The 17,500-nt window shown below is 37.4% G+C and overlaps 1 protein-coding gene across 2 annotated transcripts in view; it reads left to right on the forward strand.

Annotated features, from left to right (window-relative positions):
- Positions 1 to 4,649: 4,649 nt before the first annotated feature.
- The window catches only part of LOC143027159 (carcinine transporter-like), a 48,342-nt gene continuing 35,491 nt past the window's right edge, over positions 4,650 to 17,500 (forward strand). The window contains exon 1 of one of the 2 annotated variants that reach the window (XM_076188246.1): positions 4,650 to 4,866. In XM_076188246.1, coding sequence (XP_076044361.1) covers positions 4,843 to 4,866 — 24 coding nt within the window. In that variant the 5' untranslated portion in view covers positions 4,650 to 4,842. The remainder of the gene's footprint in view (positions 4,867 to 17,500) is intronic. The other variant, XM_076188247.1, reaches the window with a different exon arrangement.

Raw genomic sequence — 17,500 nt, forward strand, 5'->3', positions numbered from 1 at the left:
GTAGATTTTAGTCCATGGTCTATATCATTTATATATACTATGAATAGAAGTGGCCCAAGAACGAAACCCTGAGGAACTCCACTTGCAACACCTTTCCATCCAGAAGTTTTTCCATTTAAAACAACTCTCTGTTTTCGACCTTTCAACCAATTACTAGTCCAACCTAATAGGCTACCACTTATTCCATGCAAAGCTAATTTAGTAAGTAGTCTTTCGTGTGGGACGGTATCAAAAGCTTTTGCAAAGTCTAGATATATTAAATCTATATTGTTTCTTTTGTCATAATTCGAGATAACTGTGTTGTAGAATTCGAGTAAGTTAGTCACACAAGAACGTTTCCGTCTGAAACCATGCTGGCTATCATTTATCAAACGGTTACTTTCTAAATGATATTCGATAGCATCTTTGATGATAGTTTCCATTTATTTTCCTACGATCGAAGTCAAACTTATAGGCCTATAGTTATTTGGTTTATTTTTGTCACCTTTTTTGAATATGGGAGTAACGTTAGCTAGCTTCCATTCTCTTGGGACATCTCCGGATATGATGGATTTCTTGAAAATAATTTCTAATGGAACAACAATCTCATTTTTTATTTCCTTTAAGATTCTTGGATGCCAACCGTCAGGCCCTGGTGTTTTATTAACTTTGAGTTTGTCTATACACCTTTTAATTTTTTCTTTTGTTATATTTACCGTAGTGAGTAAGTTTACCCCAGACTTTTCACAGGTTTCAGTTTGGAATTCACTTTGAGGTGTTTCGTTTACGAATACCGAGCTAAAATAATTGTTTAAGATATTACACATTCCTTCATTTGAATATTCAAGTTGACCGTCAGCAGATAATAGTGGACCAATGTGATTTCTAACAACCTTTTTATCTCTAATATAACTATAGAATTCTTTGGGATTCTCTTTGGATTTCTCAGCGATGTTCATTTCGTATTGTCGTTTTCTTTTTCTTATTGTCTTTTTTAAATCTCTCTGTATTGATACATAACTTTCATAGTCATTAGATGCACCCGAGCACTTATATTTCTTATAAGCCTGTCTCTTTTTAGCAATACTTTTTTCAGTTTCTTTGTCGAGCCACTTTGGGCGAGCCTGATTTGGTGGACGTCTGTCCTTAAAAGGAATGTAAGTTTGAATCATCTTAGTGAGCGTATTTTGAAATATTTCCCACATCTGATCTACAGGCCTTTCGTTTAATTTTGCCTCCCAATCTGTAAGCTGAAGCTCCTGACGTTGTTCTATGAACTGAGCTTTACTGAAATCGGGTATTTTAGAAGCACAAGTATCTATTCTAAAATTGTTTAGGAGTTTGAATCTGACTAAGTTGTGATCGCTATTTGCAACAGATTCACCGACTTCTACATCAGTTACCATGCTTTCGCGGCTAGTGATCAATAAATCGAGTAAGTTTCCATATCTTGTGGGCTCTTTTACATGCTGAATTAAGTAATTGTCACCAAGAAAATCAATCAAGCGACTACCTATATGGCCATGTTCAAGGGTCATCCAATCAATGTCAGTAAAATTGAAATCACCCATTATCAATATATACAGATATATATATATATATATATATATATATATATATATATATATATACATACATATGTATATACTCAGATAAATGTATATATATACATATACATACATACACACACACACACACATATATATATATATATATACACTAAAACCCCACTGTTGATTGGATATAAGAAAAGAAAGGAAATAACGATTTCCGTATATTTCGGTCACTTGCTGTGATCCTCTTCAAGCGGAATATAAAGACAAGAGAAAACACATTACTTATATACAGAGGAGAGAGGTGGAGTGAGGGAACATGGACATGACATATCAGGTGGCGTCTATATTGCTGCGCGGGCTCTGTGACAAGTCATCCGCTTTTACAATTGAAGGAAGTAATTTGTTAACTGCCAAGGTGGTTATATAGTCAGGTGATCATTGTCCTTTTGAAATGTTAAAATTAGAGAATTGTTTAATTAAGGAAGATTCAATGATTTTCCTTTTATAACTACATTTTGATTTGAATATTATTTTTGCCTCGTCCCAATTTATGCGGTGATTATTGTTGGCGAGGTGTTGGAATACCGCGTAATTCTGTTGTGCGTATTTTACTGAGTCTTTATGTTCTTTTATTCTTGTTTTCAATTCTCTACCCGTTTGTCCCCAATATACTTCATCACATCCTGAGCAGGGTAATTTATAAACTCCGAGGTTTATGTCTTCTGTTGGTATGTGATGAACGTTGACTACTTTTCTGAATAAATTATTGGAGTAACTAAAAATGATATTTACATTTAGGAGAAATCATTGATAAATTTGTTATAAGGAAGTTTTAGGCAGTTTTTGTTCCATTTATGATGCTGAGACGGGTGAGAAGTGGATTTATAGTAACTGGTTTTGGTCTTACTTAAGGCTTTGTTTGTAAACCAGCCTGGGTACCCTAATCTTCTTAACGGATTTTTATTGTTGAAATTTCTGAATCCAAATAAGATGGGCAGCATAGTCTTAGTGCCCTTAGAAAAAGACCCGAGGCAACATTATTTGATATTATAGTGCATATATATATATATATATATATATATATATGCAAAAATAATCACAATAACGCGTGACTAAATAATATTGCAGAAACCACAGGGAAAATAAAGTCGGAATACTAAAAGTTTTCGTCTATTACGACATCCTCAGAATACAAGATAGAACATAATATTTATACAGAAATAAGAAAACTGGGAAAAGGTTATAGTCACATAAAAATTTCGTACAATATACATACACGCACATTCATTTACAAATGGAACTAATAATAGTCATAATAAAACAATAAAACAGGAAATACAATGGAGCATACCATGTGGCCGAAACGTCCACAGGACATCTGGCACAATTAGGAGCCATGGTACTGCTTTACTATCCTATTAATTATGAAATTATCTAATTTAAATAAAGCTAAACTCAAGTTAATATTGTTATCAAAATTGGTCTTTATAAAACTGGATTCAATGATGTTCCTTTCCAAAACAGAATTACAAACAACAATTTTGCTAACATTGTCCCAGTCAATATTATGGTTAGTGTCCCTTACATAGACAAAAACCCCACTAGACATTTGGCCCGTCCTTATACTATATTTTTATATGACTATAACCTTCCCCAGTTTTCTTATTTCTGTATAAATATTACGTTCTATCTCTCTTTCCTGCACCACTTACCATCCAATTCAGCTATATTGAGAAGGGTGCATTCACGGAGATGTGCATGCGCATTCTTATGCGTGTGCACATCTTGTGAATGTATGAGTGTGTGTGGCTGGGCCCACACATACTCGTATGTACAATCACCCACCAAACAGGCTCACACCCAAAGCCCGTGGGAGCCTCTCTCCCAATTAAACACACAGACACACTCTCTTTCCTGTACTCAGAGGATGTCGTAATAGACGAAAACGTTTAGTATTCCGACTTTATTTCCCCTGTGGTTTCTGCAATATATATATATATATATATATATATATATATATATATATATATATATATATATATATATATATATATATATGCTAATAAGAACACGGGTACGTGTGTTCACTTATGCAAAGTAGACCACTTGGAAAAAGGAAACTAACGAAGCAAAGCGCTTTCGTATATTACATCTTCAGTGCAACAAGTACAAAGTAATATTGTCTATGCATTTCTATTACTTTGTACTTGTTGCACTGAAGATGTAATATACGAAAGCGCTCTGCTTCGGTAGTTTCCTTTTTCCAAGTGGTCTACTTTGCATATATATATATATATATATATATATATATATGTATGTATATGTATATATATATATATATATATACATACATATATAAATGCGCGTGTGTGTATGTGTGTGTGTGTGCGCGCGCGCGCGTGATTCATCATGGTCTTGGATCACGTGTTGGACTCGTGATCGACAGCTATTTTCCCTCCCGGAAGAGAGCTCAGAGCTCATATATGATCTATACATGGGTAATGCTGTGACCTCACACGCACACATACCCCCAACTCCCCATCGACGAGAGTTGGAGTAACAACCCGCAGCGCAGCGATACTGAAGTTATTTCAGCCCTGTGTGTGTGTGTGTGTGTGTGTGTGTGTGTGTGTGTGTGTGTGTGTGTGTGTGTGTGTGTGTGTGTGTGTGTGTGTGTGTGTGTGTGTGCGTGTGTATAAGGGAGTGTGTGTGTGTGTGCGTGTGTGTGTATGTGTGTGTGTGTGTGTGTGTGTGTGTGTGTGTGTGTGTGTGTGTGTGTGTGTGTGTGTGTGTGTGTGTGTGTGTGTGTGTGTGTGTGCGTGTGTAGCTGTAGAGCGTCACGTGTGTCCGTGCGTGCGCATGTACGCGGACATATTTGCGTATATTTTTATCCAGAAGACACCTGAAGGTTAAATTCCTTTTCACTGCTCAAACTTTCCTCACATAATACCAAGATAATAAACCTCTCATTCTACTCATAACTCACTCATTCTAATCCACCTTCCTCACTCACGAATAACCAGGTGAATTATTTTGTTATACGTGGTAGTTGGCAACCGTACGTTCAACCAGTACTAGTCAGGCGAGTGTGTAACACGACAGCCTAGGAGTCTGGAAGAACGGTTGGACCTGTCAGTGCTACCGAGGAGCCGACAGAGCAAGGGAGTCGCTCCTGTTTTGTTCTACTACCGACCCTATCGTGAAGGGAATTGTTGGTGTTCTGATAAAGCATCTACGACCAGGTCCACTAAGTAAACTGGGAAATTAATATCATATCGCGTACACCTTCAGAGAGACAAATCCAAGAATGGGAGAAGAGACGTTTGACAAGGTAAGAAAAACTGCTTTTGGAAGTGGGAAGGAAATGTACGTGTAATGTTTATATTTTCACTGTTGCTCATGGATTTTAGATCAGTTCTGTCTTCCGTCATTTTATTTAATTCGGCCGCGAGGAACCATCATAATAGGTAAATGGTTGACGATGTTTTGGGTGAAAAATAAGTTCAGTTCCAGCTGCATGATTGAACAAACCGTTAGGCACGTGCAACGCACGGGCAATTTGCATGAACATTACAGCGACAGTGGTAAGTGAAGTCTTGCACGTTCTTGAGCTATGAAATATCGTAGACTCCCAACTAAATAAACGATGACGAAAGAGTCTGAAGCCAGGTAGAGTACGAAACCTTCGCCTGAGGATACCCAACAACACACGACTGGCTCACGGCCATTTCCGGTTGTCTTTGTTGATGTTGACGTTGTTTCACTTGCTATTGTTGTAGATACAGTTTGTCTCTCTTTTTCTTTTTGTCATTACCCTCACGACCTTCATCACCATCATTGTCATCGTCATCTTTCTCTCCTTCATCACCTTCCTCACCATAGCTTCATTTTCATTTTCGTCTTCATCTTCCTTTACATACACAATTGTCCACAGTTATAAGCGCGACAATATATGATGTTCCTAAAGTATCGTAAACCCCGTATATAATATTTTTCATAGGTTTAGAACGTGTACGAGTCTTTTGAAACCTAATGTCATCCATTATATCACAAAAATACATACACATTAGTATGTGTAGCAGAGTGTATGTATTTTTGTGAATGTGGATTACAAAGGCGGAGCATGCCGACAGGAGACCTTTTGATCCATATCTAGGTCGGATGCGAAAAAAAGAATCATATTAATAATAAAATAATAAATAAAAAATATGATACATAAATAAATGCATAGGTATAGTTGAATAACAAACAAACAGGTAAATAGTAAATAATAATAAATTGACATATAACTAATAATAAATAAAAATCAGACAGACAAATGATAACAAAACAAAAACAAATAATATAACATAAATTATAATCATTACAGCATCTTACTTAGGTATTTATCTAAATGATTCTTAAAGCTTCGAACTGAACTACATTGCACTACCTGTGCAGGAAGTTTATTCCATTCATTAACTACACGGTTGGCAAAGTTGTTTCTACCTACTTCCAAATTGAATCTATTTCCGGAGAGTTTAAGACCATTGTTTCTTGTCTGATTCTCATTCAATGTAAAAATTTGGTCACTTTTGATGTTGTCAATTCCCTTTAGAATTTTAAAGACCTGTATCAAGTCACCTCTGAGTCTACGCTTTTTTAGGGAAAACAGATTCATATGTTTTAGTCGATTTTCGTATGATTTATTTTTGATATTTGGAATCAGTTTTGTGGCTCGCCGTTGTACTCTTTCCAATCTGTCAATGTCTTTAATGAGATTCGGTGACCATACGGAAACAGCATATTCCAAATGTGGACGAACTAACGATTTATATAGCTTGTTAATGAGTGATGGACTTTTTAAATCAAAAGATCGCGCAATCAGTCCTAGAATCTTATTTGCTTTCTCAGAGGCTGAAATACACTGCTTGGATGATTTGAGGTCGTTACTGATAATTACGCCGAGATCTTTTTCACTGTCCACTTTTGTTAACGAATTTCCAAATAACTTGTAATCGTACTTACTGTTATTTTTACCTATGTGCATTACCTTGCATTTACTTGTGTTAAATTTCATTAGCCACTTTTCAGACCATTGCTGTAATTGATCTAAATCTTCTTGAATATCTAATTGGTTTGAGTGATCATTTGCCACTCCGCACAGTTTTGTATCATCAGCAAATTTGGAAACAGTAGATTTTAGTCCATGGTCTATATCATTTATATATACTATGAATAGAAGTGGCCCAAGAAAGGAACTCCACTTGCAACACTTTTCCATCCAGAAGTTTTTCCATTTAAAACAACTCTCTGTTTTCGACCTTTCAACCAATTACTAGTCCAACCTAATAGGCTACCACTTATTCCATGCAAAGCTAATTTAGTAAGTAGTCTTTCGTGTGGGACGGTATCAAAAGCTTTTGCAAAGTCTAGATATATTAAATCTATATTGTTTCTTTTGTCATAATTCGAGATAACTGTGTTGTAGAATTCGAGTAAGTTAGTCACGCAAGAACGTTTCCGTCTGAAACCATGCTGGCTATCATTTATCAAACGGTTACCTTCTAAATGATATTCGATAGCATCTCTGATGATAGTTTCCATTATTTTTCCTACGATTGAAGTCAAACTTATAGGCCTATAGTTATTTGGTTTCTTTTTGTCACCTTTTTTGAATATGGGAGTAACGTTAGCTAGCTTCCATTCTCTTGGGACATCTCCGGATATGATGGATTTCTTGAAAATAATTTCTAATGGAACAACAATCTCATTTTTCATTTCCTTTAAGATTCTTGGATGCCAACCGTCAGGCCCTGGTGTTTTATTAACTTTGAGTTTGTCTATACACCTTTTAATTTTTTCTTTTGTTATATTTACCGTAGTAAGTTTACCCCAGACTTTTCACAGGTTTCAGTTTGGAATTCACTTTGAGGTGTTTCGTTTACGAATACCGAGCTAAAATAATTGTTTAAGATATTACACATTCCTTCATTTGAATATTCAAGTTGACCGTCAGCAGATAATAGTGGACCAATGTGATTCCTAACAACCTTTTTATCTCTAATGTAACTATAGAATTCTTTGGGATTCTCTTTAGATTTATCAGCGATGTTCATTTCGTATTGTCGTTTTCTTTTTCTTACTGTCTTTTTTAAATCTCTCTGTATTGATACATAACTTTCATAGTCATTTGATGCACCCGAGCACTTATATTTCTTATAAGCCTGTCTCTTTTTAGCAATACTTTTTTCAGTTTCTTTGTCGAGCCACTTTGGGCGAGCCTGATTTGGGGGACGTCTGTCCTTAAAAGGAATGTAAGTTTGAATCATCTTAGTGAGCGTATTTTGAAATATTTCCCACATCTGATCTACAGGCCTTTCGTTTAATTTTGCCTCCCAATCTGTAAGCTGAAGCTCCTGACGTAGTCCTATGAACTGAGCTTTACTGAAATCGGGTATTTTAGAAGCACAAGTATCTATTCTAAAATTGTTTAGGAGTTTGAATCTGACTAAGTTGTGATCGCTATTTGCAACAGATTCACCGACTTCTACATCAGTTACCATGCTTTCGCGGCTAGTGATCAATAAATCGAGTAAGTTTCCATATCTTGTGGGCTCTTTTACATGCTGAATTAAGTAATTGTCACCAAGAAAATCAATCAAGCGACTACCTATATGGCCATGTTCAAGGGTCATCCAATCAATGTCAGTAAAATTGAAATCACCCATTATCAATAAATCCCGGTTGCAGAAACTAGACAGTTCTTGAAATAACAGTTTGTCGTCTGCTAATGATAATGTCTTTGGCCTATATATTACACCTATATTCATTTTTTGTCCATTTGTTTGGGTTAACTCAACCCACAAACTGTCATATGCATCCTGTTTCACTTTCTCTAAAACACAAGCATGAACATTATTTTTAACGTACAATAGAACACCCCCACCTTTCTTGTGGTTTCTATCCTGATGAAAGTGTTTAAATCCCGCAATATTAAATTCAGCTTCGAACTCTGTACCATTTAACCATGTCTCAGTTATTCCTATCATATCGAGATTTTCGCTTTTGACATACGCCTGTATTTCTTGAAATTTGTTCCTAATACTACGAGCATTAAAGTACATAGTTTTAAGAAACTCGTGATTATTTCTTTTTGACACATTTTGAGTTTCAATATCATGTCTTATATTATAATTTTGTTTTTTATTTATGCCTTGCTCTATATTATTATTATTTGGTCCTTCATTGACATTCAATGCCTCATTAACATTTCTCCTATCAAAATTAACATTTCCCCCATCACGGACATCTGGTCGATTACGGTCATCCGATCTATTTTGTACATTTTGTCCCCCTACGTCACCGTGATTCACGCCGGCCTCCCGTCGTTCAGTGACATTATGTCCGGCATCCCTTTCTAAAATTATATTTTGTCCTCCAGTGACATTATATCCTACCGTGATATTTTTTCCTCCACTATAATTACATCCCATCGTGATCTTTTGTCTTCCACTGTCATTACATCCTATCTTGATATTTTGGCCTTCATTGACATTCTGTCCGGTATCTCTTCCTAAAATTATATTTTGTCCTTCACTGACATTATATCCTACCGTGATATTTTCTCCTCCACTATCATTATTTCCCATCGTGATCTTTTGTCCTCCACTGTCATTACATCCCATTGTGACATTTTGTCCTATGACATTACATCCTAATATGTCATTTCGTCCTCTAGCGACATTACATCCTATCATGATATTTTGGCCTTCATTGACATTCTGTCCGGTATCCCTTCCTAAAATTACATTTTGGCCTTCACTGACATTATATCCTACCGTAATATTTTCTCCTCCATTGTTATTACATCCTATCGTGTATGCAGGAATGTACCGGCGCGCGTGTGTGTAATCACAATGGTCTTGGATCATGTGTTGGACTCGTGATCAACAGCGTGTGTGTGTGTGTGTGTGTGTGTGTGTGTGTGTGTGTGTGTGTGTGTGTGTGTGTGTGTGTGTGTGTGTGTGTGTGTGTGCATGTGCGTGTGAGGAGGGCAAAGCAGTCTGTAAGAACAAAATACATTGAGAACCTGTATCAATTATTTACTACATATTTTTACTTAGTTAATATTTTAAAGTCTTTGGTGATAACCTTACGGACCAGAGTTACGCTTTATTTATTTATTTTTTTCATTTATATATTTATTTTTTTGTTATTGGAAAACGAAACTTTAAAGAAATAAGCACAAGTTCTGCTTGTTACATGACTGAGATTAGATAAGAGGAACGGAGAGAGGACGGATGTGGGTCACTGAATACTAGTTAAGATTAAGGAGAAGGTGAACCAAATATCTGGGAACAGGAAAGGTTAAGGAAAAGATGGAACAATTGACTAGGTGAAGGACATTAGTTAACAACCGAAGAACAAAAGGAAGAAGAAAATAAGAAGAGTGAGCAATTGTCTACTGAGAATGGGCAACGACCTTAGAGGAAAAAAGGAGTCTGGAGGACAATTAGGGATAGCTTAAAGTTATGTTGGTAACGAGTATTAAAGGAATCAGGTGGGGTGAGATATTGAACATGCCCCTGTTTTGTTCAACTGTGTTGGTTCCTTGTATGATGGCTGCTTCCAAACATTTTCTACGGATCTTGTTGGGCTTACGTACTAGTTGTTCTGCATCTTCCAGTCCATCAGGTTGTTGTTGTTGTTGTTGTTGTTGTTTTGTTGTTGTTATTGTTATTGTTGTTGTTGTCGTTCCCTAGACTGTGTCCGAGCAGTTCTGTCTCCCCAAGGGATGCCATGGGGTCTGCATAGGAAGAGATTTGTATTTCTGAGGTGTCTGGTGTGGGTATATCATGTATATATAGATTAATTAAAGGGTGTAGGGGATAGAACTGAGCCCTGTGGTATTCCATTCTTAATGTCTCTGATGTGCGATGATTGGCCATTATATGGCACATAAGCATTCCTTCCTGCCAGATAATTGGCCAGCCATCTTTTGGTGCTGTTGTGCATGTATGTGTTATATATTTTGTTAGATTATGGCGGGGGATAGCATCAAGAGCTTTACTGATGTCTAGTGTTATTTGTAAATGTTCCTACTGTTCCATGAAATCACCACCACGCGCTGGTGGTGATATCATGGCGGAAATCGTATTGGTGTTTTCGGATCTAGGTTTTTAGATTGCGTAATGTTCCTCTAATGTAGGATTTTTCACATCCCGAGCACAGAATCCGATAAACACTGAATTTATTGTCCGGCGTTTTGCCGATGTACGTTCTCGTCCTTCTGATGTCTTTAATTGCCATGCTGCTCTGGCACACCACGTTTATACAATTCGAGTCAGAATGGTGACGACATCAGTAATTGGTGACACAAGTCATTTGTCTGTCCCCCCCCCCCCCACATTGCCTACAGCCTTCCAGAATATGCAGTGAAGAATACTTAGAAGAAGAGTGCTGGCATATCAGGAGGACTTTTAGAATCAATACCGTGTGAGATCGAAACCTTTATTGGTACGACGTTTCGCTTGTTACAGCTTTTTCAAGTACAGACATATGGCAAACACTCTGAGTACATATAGGCCGACTTTATTAAGGTTAAAATTTCATCCAACCTGACTCGAATTTTAAAAACCGCCAACTGCCACTTTCATACAAAACCAAACTCCACTCAATTACGTTGCTTCTTCTATCCTTATTTTATTTTATTTACTTATTCCAACCTCACCTTTGCGACCTCTGTCACGTCATCTCCTCGGTAGGATTTTGTCTCCAGGGATAGAAGACTTAGTTATAAGCTACGGAATACAATTATTCATGCAGACATTTCGTGTTTAAGGTTGGCGTAAAGCAATTTTTCAATACATATACTCCCATTGAATTTATCAACCTTGAGCTATTACATTCACAGTAGCTACAGACTCAGCGACCGCCGTTCACAGAAACAGCGTTATGACGTCATAACGACCAACCCCCCATCGCGTTCCAGTGAAGTCTCAAAGAGGAATAATTCAAGATATGAAGGCGAAATGTTGAACTTGAGCTAAATCACTACAATTTTCCTTTAGTAGGAAAAATTGCGTGCATCAGTGTGAGAAGAGATAGATTTTGAGACAATGTGACTTAAAGAAAATGGAGAACGACAAACCAACACATCATTTGATCAACAATGAAGATCTCCGACAAGCTCAAATGAGCAGACTAAAAGTTCTCTGAGAAAATGGAGGAAAGCGAGAAGGGAAAGGAGGGGAATGAAGGGAAGTGAAGAGGATGAAGGAGGAATGAAGGAAAACGAAAAAGCGAAAGGCTTGACAAAGAAGAGGGGAAATAGGTTCTACACATATTTTGCTGAAAACATACTTCTGGCTGGATATATCTTATCAATACTGCTGATAAGATATATTCAGCCAGAAATAAATATACAACAAAATATGTGTGTAACCTTGGATCTATATGGGGCACCCCCCGGCGCGCCAAAGAGAAACTATGACCACCTCTCCCATTGAGTCATGTAGTGTCCTATATAATCATAGTTTGTAAATCCTGAAAAAAGAATTACCAGAAGATGTCTAAAGTATAAGCAAAGCGTTGTAAGTTATGTATTTGTTTTTATTTCCATATTTACCATGGATTCATTTGGTAATGTAGTGTTGTCCCTTCCTTCTACAAAAAGAAAGATAGCGAGAAGGATTGAAAGTATCAAAAAGGAGGTTACTAACACCGAGTATGCTGTATTATTCAACAGAAAATGTCTTCAAGAAAATCTGTTCCCTAAACTTACTTATATATATATATATATATATATATATATATGTATATATATGTATATGTATATATATTTATATTTATATATATATATAAATATATATACATATATATATATATATGTGTGTATGTATATATATATGTATAATATATATATATATACATATATATTATATATATATATATATATACATATACATATACATATACAAATACTTGAATAGAATCACCATATACATACACACCAGTGTGTGTGCGTTCGCGTGTATGTGTGCCCATTGCTAATACAAGTTGATTCCATGTGTATATAAATAGTCGTAAAACGGGAATAAATGATACTAGAGTTATATTAATCGACGACTCTGAATCCTTGCGAACCGAACCATAACAACGTCTTAAATCCTTCTCATCGACTGATATATCATTCGGGATTGTCCCTGTATTGTAACACCGGCCGTGATTACCAAATGTGACTTCAAAATAATTTTTATTAATTTTAACATTCCCTCAGTCTTCCTGCGCACTGGTGACGGAACCGAGAGCGTGCTGGTTTCGCATTTGCTTAATTGTGGGTTCGAATCCCGCGCGTTTTTCAGATTCCCAGCAGTGACTGTTACCTGCCCTGGCAGTTCAAGAGCATAAGGCAAAGGTGACTGCTTTGGGCATAGATGCTCAGGGCCTCTTGGCGTGTGCTCCCTGGTAACGTTGGAAAAAGATAGAATGTCTGACCACTTGCTGAGACAGAATAAATTATTATTTCATTTCGGCTTATGCTGAAAGATTTAATTCAAATACACAGTGCCTTGGTGGCAAGGTAGGTAAATAGTAGATCATAAAGATTAAGCAGACCTTTGTCCTTATGAATATAGATTGCCAGTGGGATATTGTGTGTAAATAAATGTTGTGTCGTATCCGCCATGTGTGTTATGTCCGTGTTCTTTTTGTTCTTGTTCTTGTGTTGCGTAATCTTCCACGGCCTGGTCAGGAGGTCAGGGTACTTGCACATCACGTGATTAGGTCGTGGTGACTTTATTTCTTATTCACTCATTTATTTATTTCCTTATCTACTTGTTTATCTATCTACTTATCTATCTATTTAATTATCTACTTATTTATTTAGTTGTTCATTTATTCATTCATTCAATGTTGCGGCGATCCGGGACAGTTCATATATGAAATCAGGTGGTGTCCACATTAAGCCACAGTCACACTAAGCTTAGGACCTGTTTCCGACCACCTCCTTCGACGGTAACACATTTGTTTCTCTCATTGAGGTTAGTGCCACGTGACTATTCTATATTCATCTTCATGGCGGGGAGGAGGGGGAGATCTATTCCAATTGTTTTGTCTTGAATTCCCTTTTTATAAACAGAGGAACGGCACAAATCAGCCTGGTCGCCGGTGTTCGGAAACATGTCGTAAGCTTGGTGGGATTGGGCCCTTATGAAATTCTGTTAGGAGTGTCGGTGTTGCATGGTATCCTCTTTCTCTTTAACGTCGAGAAAGCTGACATCCTTAAGCAATTCGAACGGATTTTCCTCAAATGTTGTAGTCATGATACTGAGAGCCGATCTTTTTATTTGATATGTAGCTGTCGTTGTTCTTGTTGTTGTTGTTATTGTTGTTGTTGTCGTTGTTGTCGTCATTGTTGTTGTTGTTGTTGTTGTTGTTGTTGTTGTTGTTGTTGTTGTTGTTGTTGTTGTTTTTGTTTTTGTTGTTGTTGTCGTCGTCATTGTTGTTGTTGCTGTTGTTTCTATGTTGTTTTTATTGTTCTTGTTTCCATTGCTGTTGTTGTTGCTGTTGTTTCTATATTGTTTTCATTGATGTTGTTTTATTATTGTTGTTTCCATTGCTGTTGTTGTTTTCATTGCTGTTGTTCTTTTCATTGCTGCTGTTGTTTCCATTGCTGCTGTTGTTTTCATTGTTTTCAATGCTGTTGTCTCCATTGCTGTTGTTGTTTTCATTGCTGTTGTTTTCATTGCTGTTGTTTTCATTGTTGTTATTTTCAATGCTATTGTTGTTGTCGTTGTTGCTGTTCACTAGACTGGCCGAACAGTCCCGTCTCCCTACGAACCGCCATATGGAGTCAACTGAAGTCATCATTGTCCAGATAACAAAGATGATGATTACACTTTTCCGGAGTAGGACCTGGATGTGAACACGTTCTTGTGATGCCAAAGCCTCCAACAACGAAGAAGAAAAATTCAAATAATATGAATTCTCGAGGAAGTGTATTATTTACGAGACTTCCGTTTTACATTGTACTAGTAACACCTACACGAGGGAAAAAACATACGACAGGAGACGCACAGCTTCAACCGGAGCCATGACCTTTGCCATAAGTGCTCTTAAGGGACTATTGGAGCAGGTAACGGTCACTGCTGGAAATCTAAGAAGAGTACGGGGACTTGAACCCACAACTAAATAAATACGAGGCCAGCACGATTCCGATTACATTACTGGGCATGCTCAGGCAAACAAAAGAACAAATTTGACGCTTTATTAGTATCTGAGTCACAAATGACGCCTTCCTCATCTCAACTCGATCACAAACACACAACGATATGACTAATCATGCTGCTCATCAAGAACGCCTAAGGCTCGTTTTACACGCATCGACTTTTCACGTCCACGGCACGACGTCGTGCTCTCAAATAACTATGGGTATCTGAGGACGTTTTCACATGTGGTCGTTGTCGTGACGTGTGAAAGCGTCCAAAGACACCCTTGGTTATTTGAGAACACGACGTCGTGTCGTGGACGGCGCACGGCGAAAAGTCGATACGTGTGAAATGAGCCTAAAGGCGTTACCACGCTGGGCCTCCAACCTCCAGCTAATCGGTGGTATCGCCCGCTACCTGAACTTTTTCCTCCGTAAAATCACTTTGACAAACTTTTGTTTTCTCAACAATCTAAAAAAAAAATAATAATAAAAAAAAAAAATAATAATAATAATAATAATAATAATAATAATAATAATAATAATAATAATAATAATAATAATAATAATAATAATAATAATAATAATAATAATAATAATATGCTGGAGGAAAATTACTTTCCTTCAGCATATCTGCTCCGAGAGTCGGTGGAAAATTAGCCCAGCGTGATAACATTTTTAGGTCTTTTTTATAGCGAGATTGTTGAAGAAACTAATAATGGACAGAGCGTAAAGCGAAGCGAAAGATAAGGTAGGAGTTTTCCAACGAGAACCCTAGACTCGTTCCTAATGTCTACTGTGTTTCATAATTCATTCATTAATCTCTGTGTACTGTTGTGGAAGAATGTATGTGGATTTATATACGTTTACTGTGATGCTCTTATTCTCATATTCTCTTTTGTTTTTTATTATTAGATAAACCACTTCGTGTACAGAGCAAAATCTAAATTATTTTTAAAAGTTAAAGACCACAATATTTGATCAATATGTCTGACTGATGTGGATCACTATATAGACAATTGTGTGAAATCTCTTGAACCAATGAGGAAGTATTTTGCGGTCAGTAAAACAGCAGATAAAACAACAAACATATAGACAAATAGACAAACAAAAAACAGACAAAAACAGACAAACGCACAGAAAATCAGACAGGCAGATAAACAAACACAAACATACACAAAAAATAAACAAGAATTCCTTTACATGGAAGTGCTTAGTGTAGGCCTTATGGTCTCTTGCAACCTCCTTCATTCTTATGACTGGGTCCTCCCGCGGCCGCTGGTCTTTCGATGTGGTCACTCTGACCATGACATAGATACACACTGAAGGTCGAATAGCCCGTTCAATACTGAAGGGGTCGAATATTTCCTTCCTTCCACTCGACCATTAGATCTAATTACGCCAAATGACAGAATGCCTTTGGCTACGGAAGATTAAATTTCTGATCAGAATTTGATGTTGATCGATCAAGACAGTTTCTGCCGAAAGGCGACAGACTTCAAGAGAACAAAAACGCGTAGCGTCTCCCAGTTTAGACATTTTGTCAGTTGCGTTGAAAGGGTTAGGAAGGGAAGCTTGAATAAACACAGACATACAGACACAGACAAACAGACAGATACACACACACACACACACACACACACACACACACACACACACACACACACACACACACACACACACGAGAGAAAGAGAGAGAAAGAGAAAGAAAGAGAAAGAGAGAGAGAGAGAGAGAGAGAGAGAGAGAGAGAGAGAGAGAGAGAGAGAGAGAGAGAGAGAGAGAGAGAAAGACAAAGAGAGAAATTCATATCTGCGGCCGATGCCATCACCTATGCCCTATGTACCAAGGTATCAGGAAAGGATGAGTTGTCTTATCTTTTTAGTCAGTGGGCCACTGAGTGGTATATCGTGATGCGAATACGCATAGGACAAAATGCACAAAATGTTAATGGGCCCTGTAAGAGGCCGGTAGTTGTACGAATGGAAATGAGCCTGCCTGCTCGCCTGTTGTTTTGAAAACATGAGGTGACGCTATGTCTATGTAAACACACCGACGGTGGTGACTGTTTTATAATCGATGTGTAATCAAACTCTGTAAGCGCAGGTTAGCTTCGTTTGACTAATGCTGAGGTAAACAATATCGCTAGTGGCATTGTAATGGCTTTCCGGATTGGTGCAAGGTGGAGAAGGAGGAAAAAACTATTGGTGCATGAATTCAAAGTCACGCCCATAAGGAGTGACATTTATTTGAGAAGTCACCGGAGATTGGTTTAGAAAAATTAGTGACGTCAGACGAAGGTAGCTTAGCGTAGGATACGGGATCTCGTCAGAGGGCGTGGAGAGAGGATCGAGAGAGGATCAGGAGACGATGTAGAGACGAGAGAAAGAGATCCCGAGTGTAAGCAGAAGGTGAAATTACAGTGAAAGAAGAAAGAAAATTCACCACCCTTTTATTAACCCAAAGGACGAGAGAACTAGGCACGGGGCCTAGAAAATAGTGAGACTACAAGAAAAAGAAGGCAAGGGGCCGTGAGACGAGTGTTATTACAAGTCAAATTTAAGTGACAGTGGTGACAAGGGGTGGTGAAAGGCCCTCTTGGGCTTGGATTGTAAGACACATAGCAAACGTGATAGAAATATGATTTGAAAAAAATGAGCAGAAGGTAGGTCATGCGTCCTATGTTAACGTTGCCATGATTATAAAGAGGAATAATATCCCTCAGGTCATTTACTTGTTTGGATGTTTGTCATATGTATATATATATATATATATATA

This window comes from Oratosquilla oratoria, chromosome 7 (assembly GCF_046742065.1).
Source record: "Oratosquilla oratoria isolate Oo_2021 chromosome 7, ASM4674206v1, whole genome shotgun sequence".
Taxonomy (NCBI): domain Eukaryota; kingdom Metazoa; phylum Arthropoda; class Malacostraca; order Stomatopoda; family Squillidae; genus Oratosquilla; species Oratosquilla oratoria.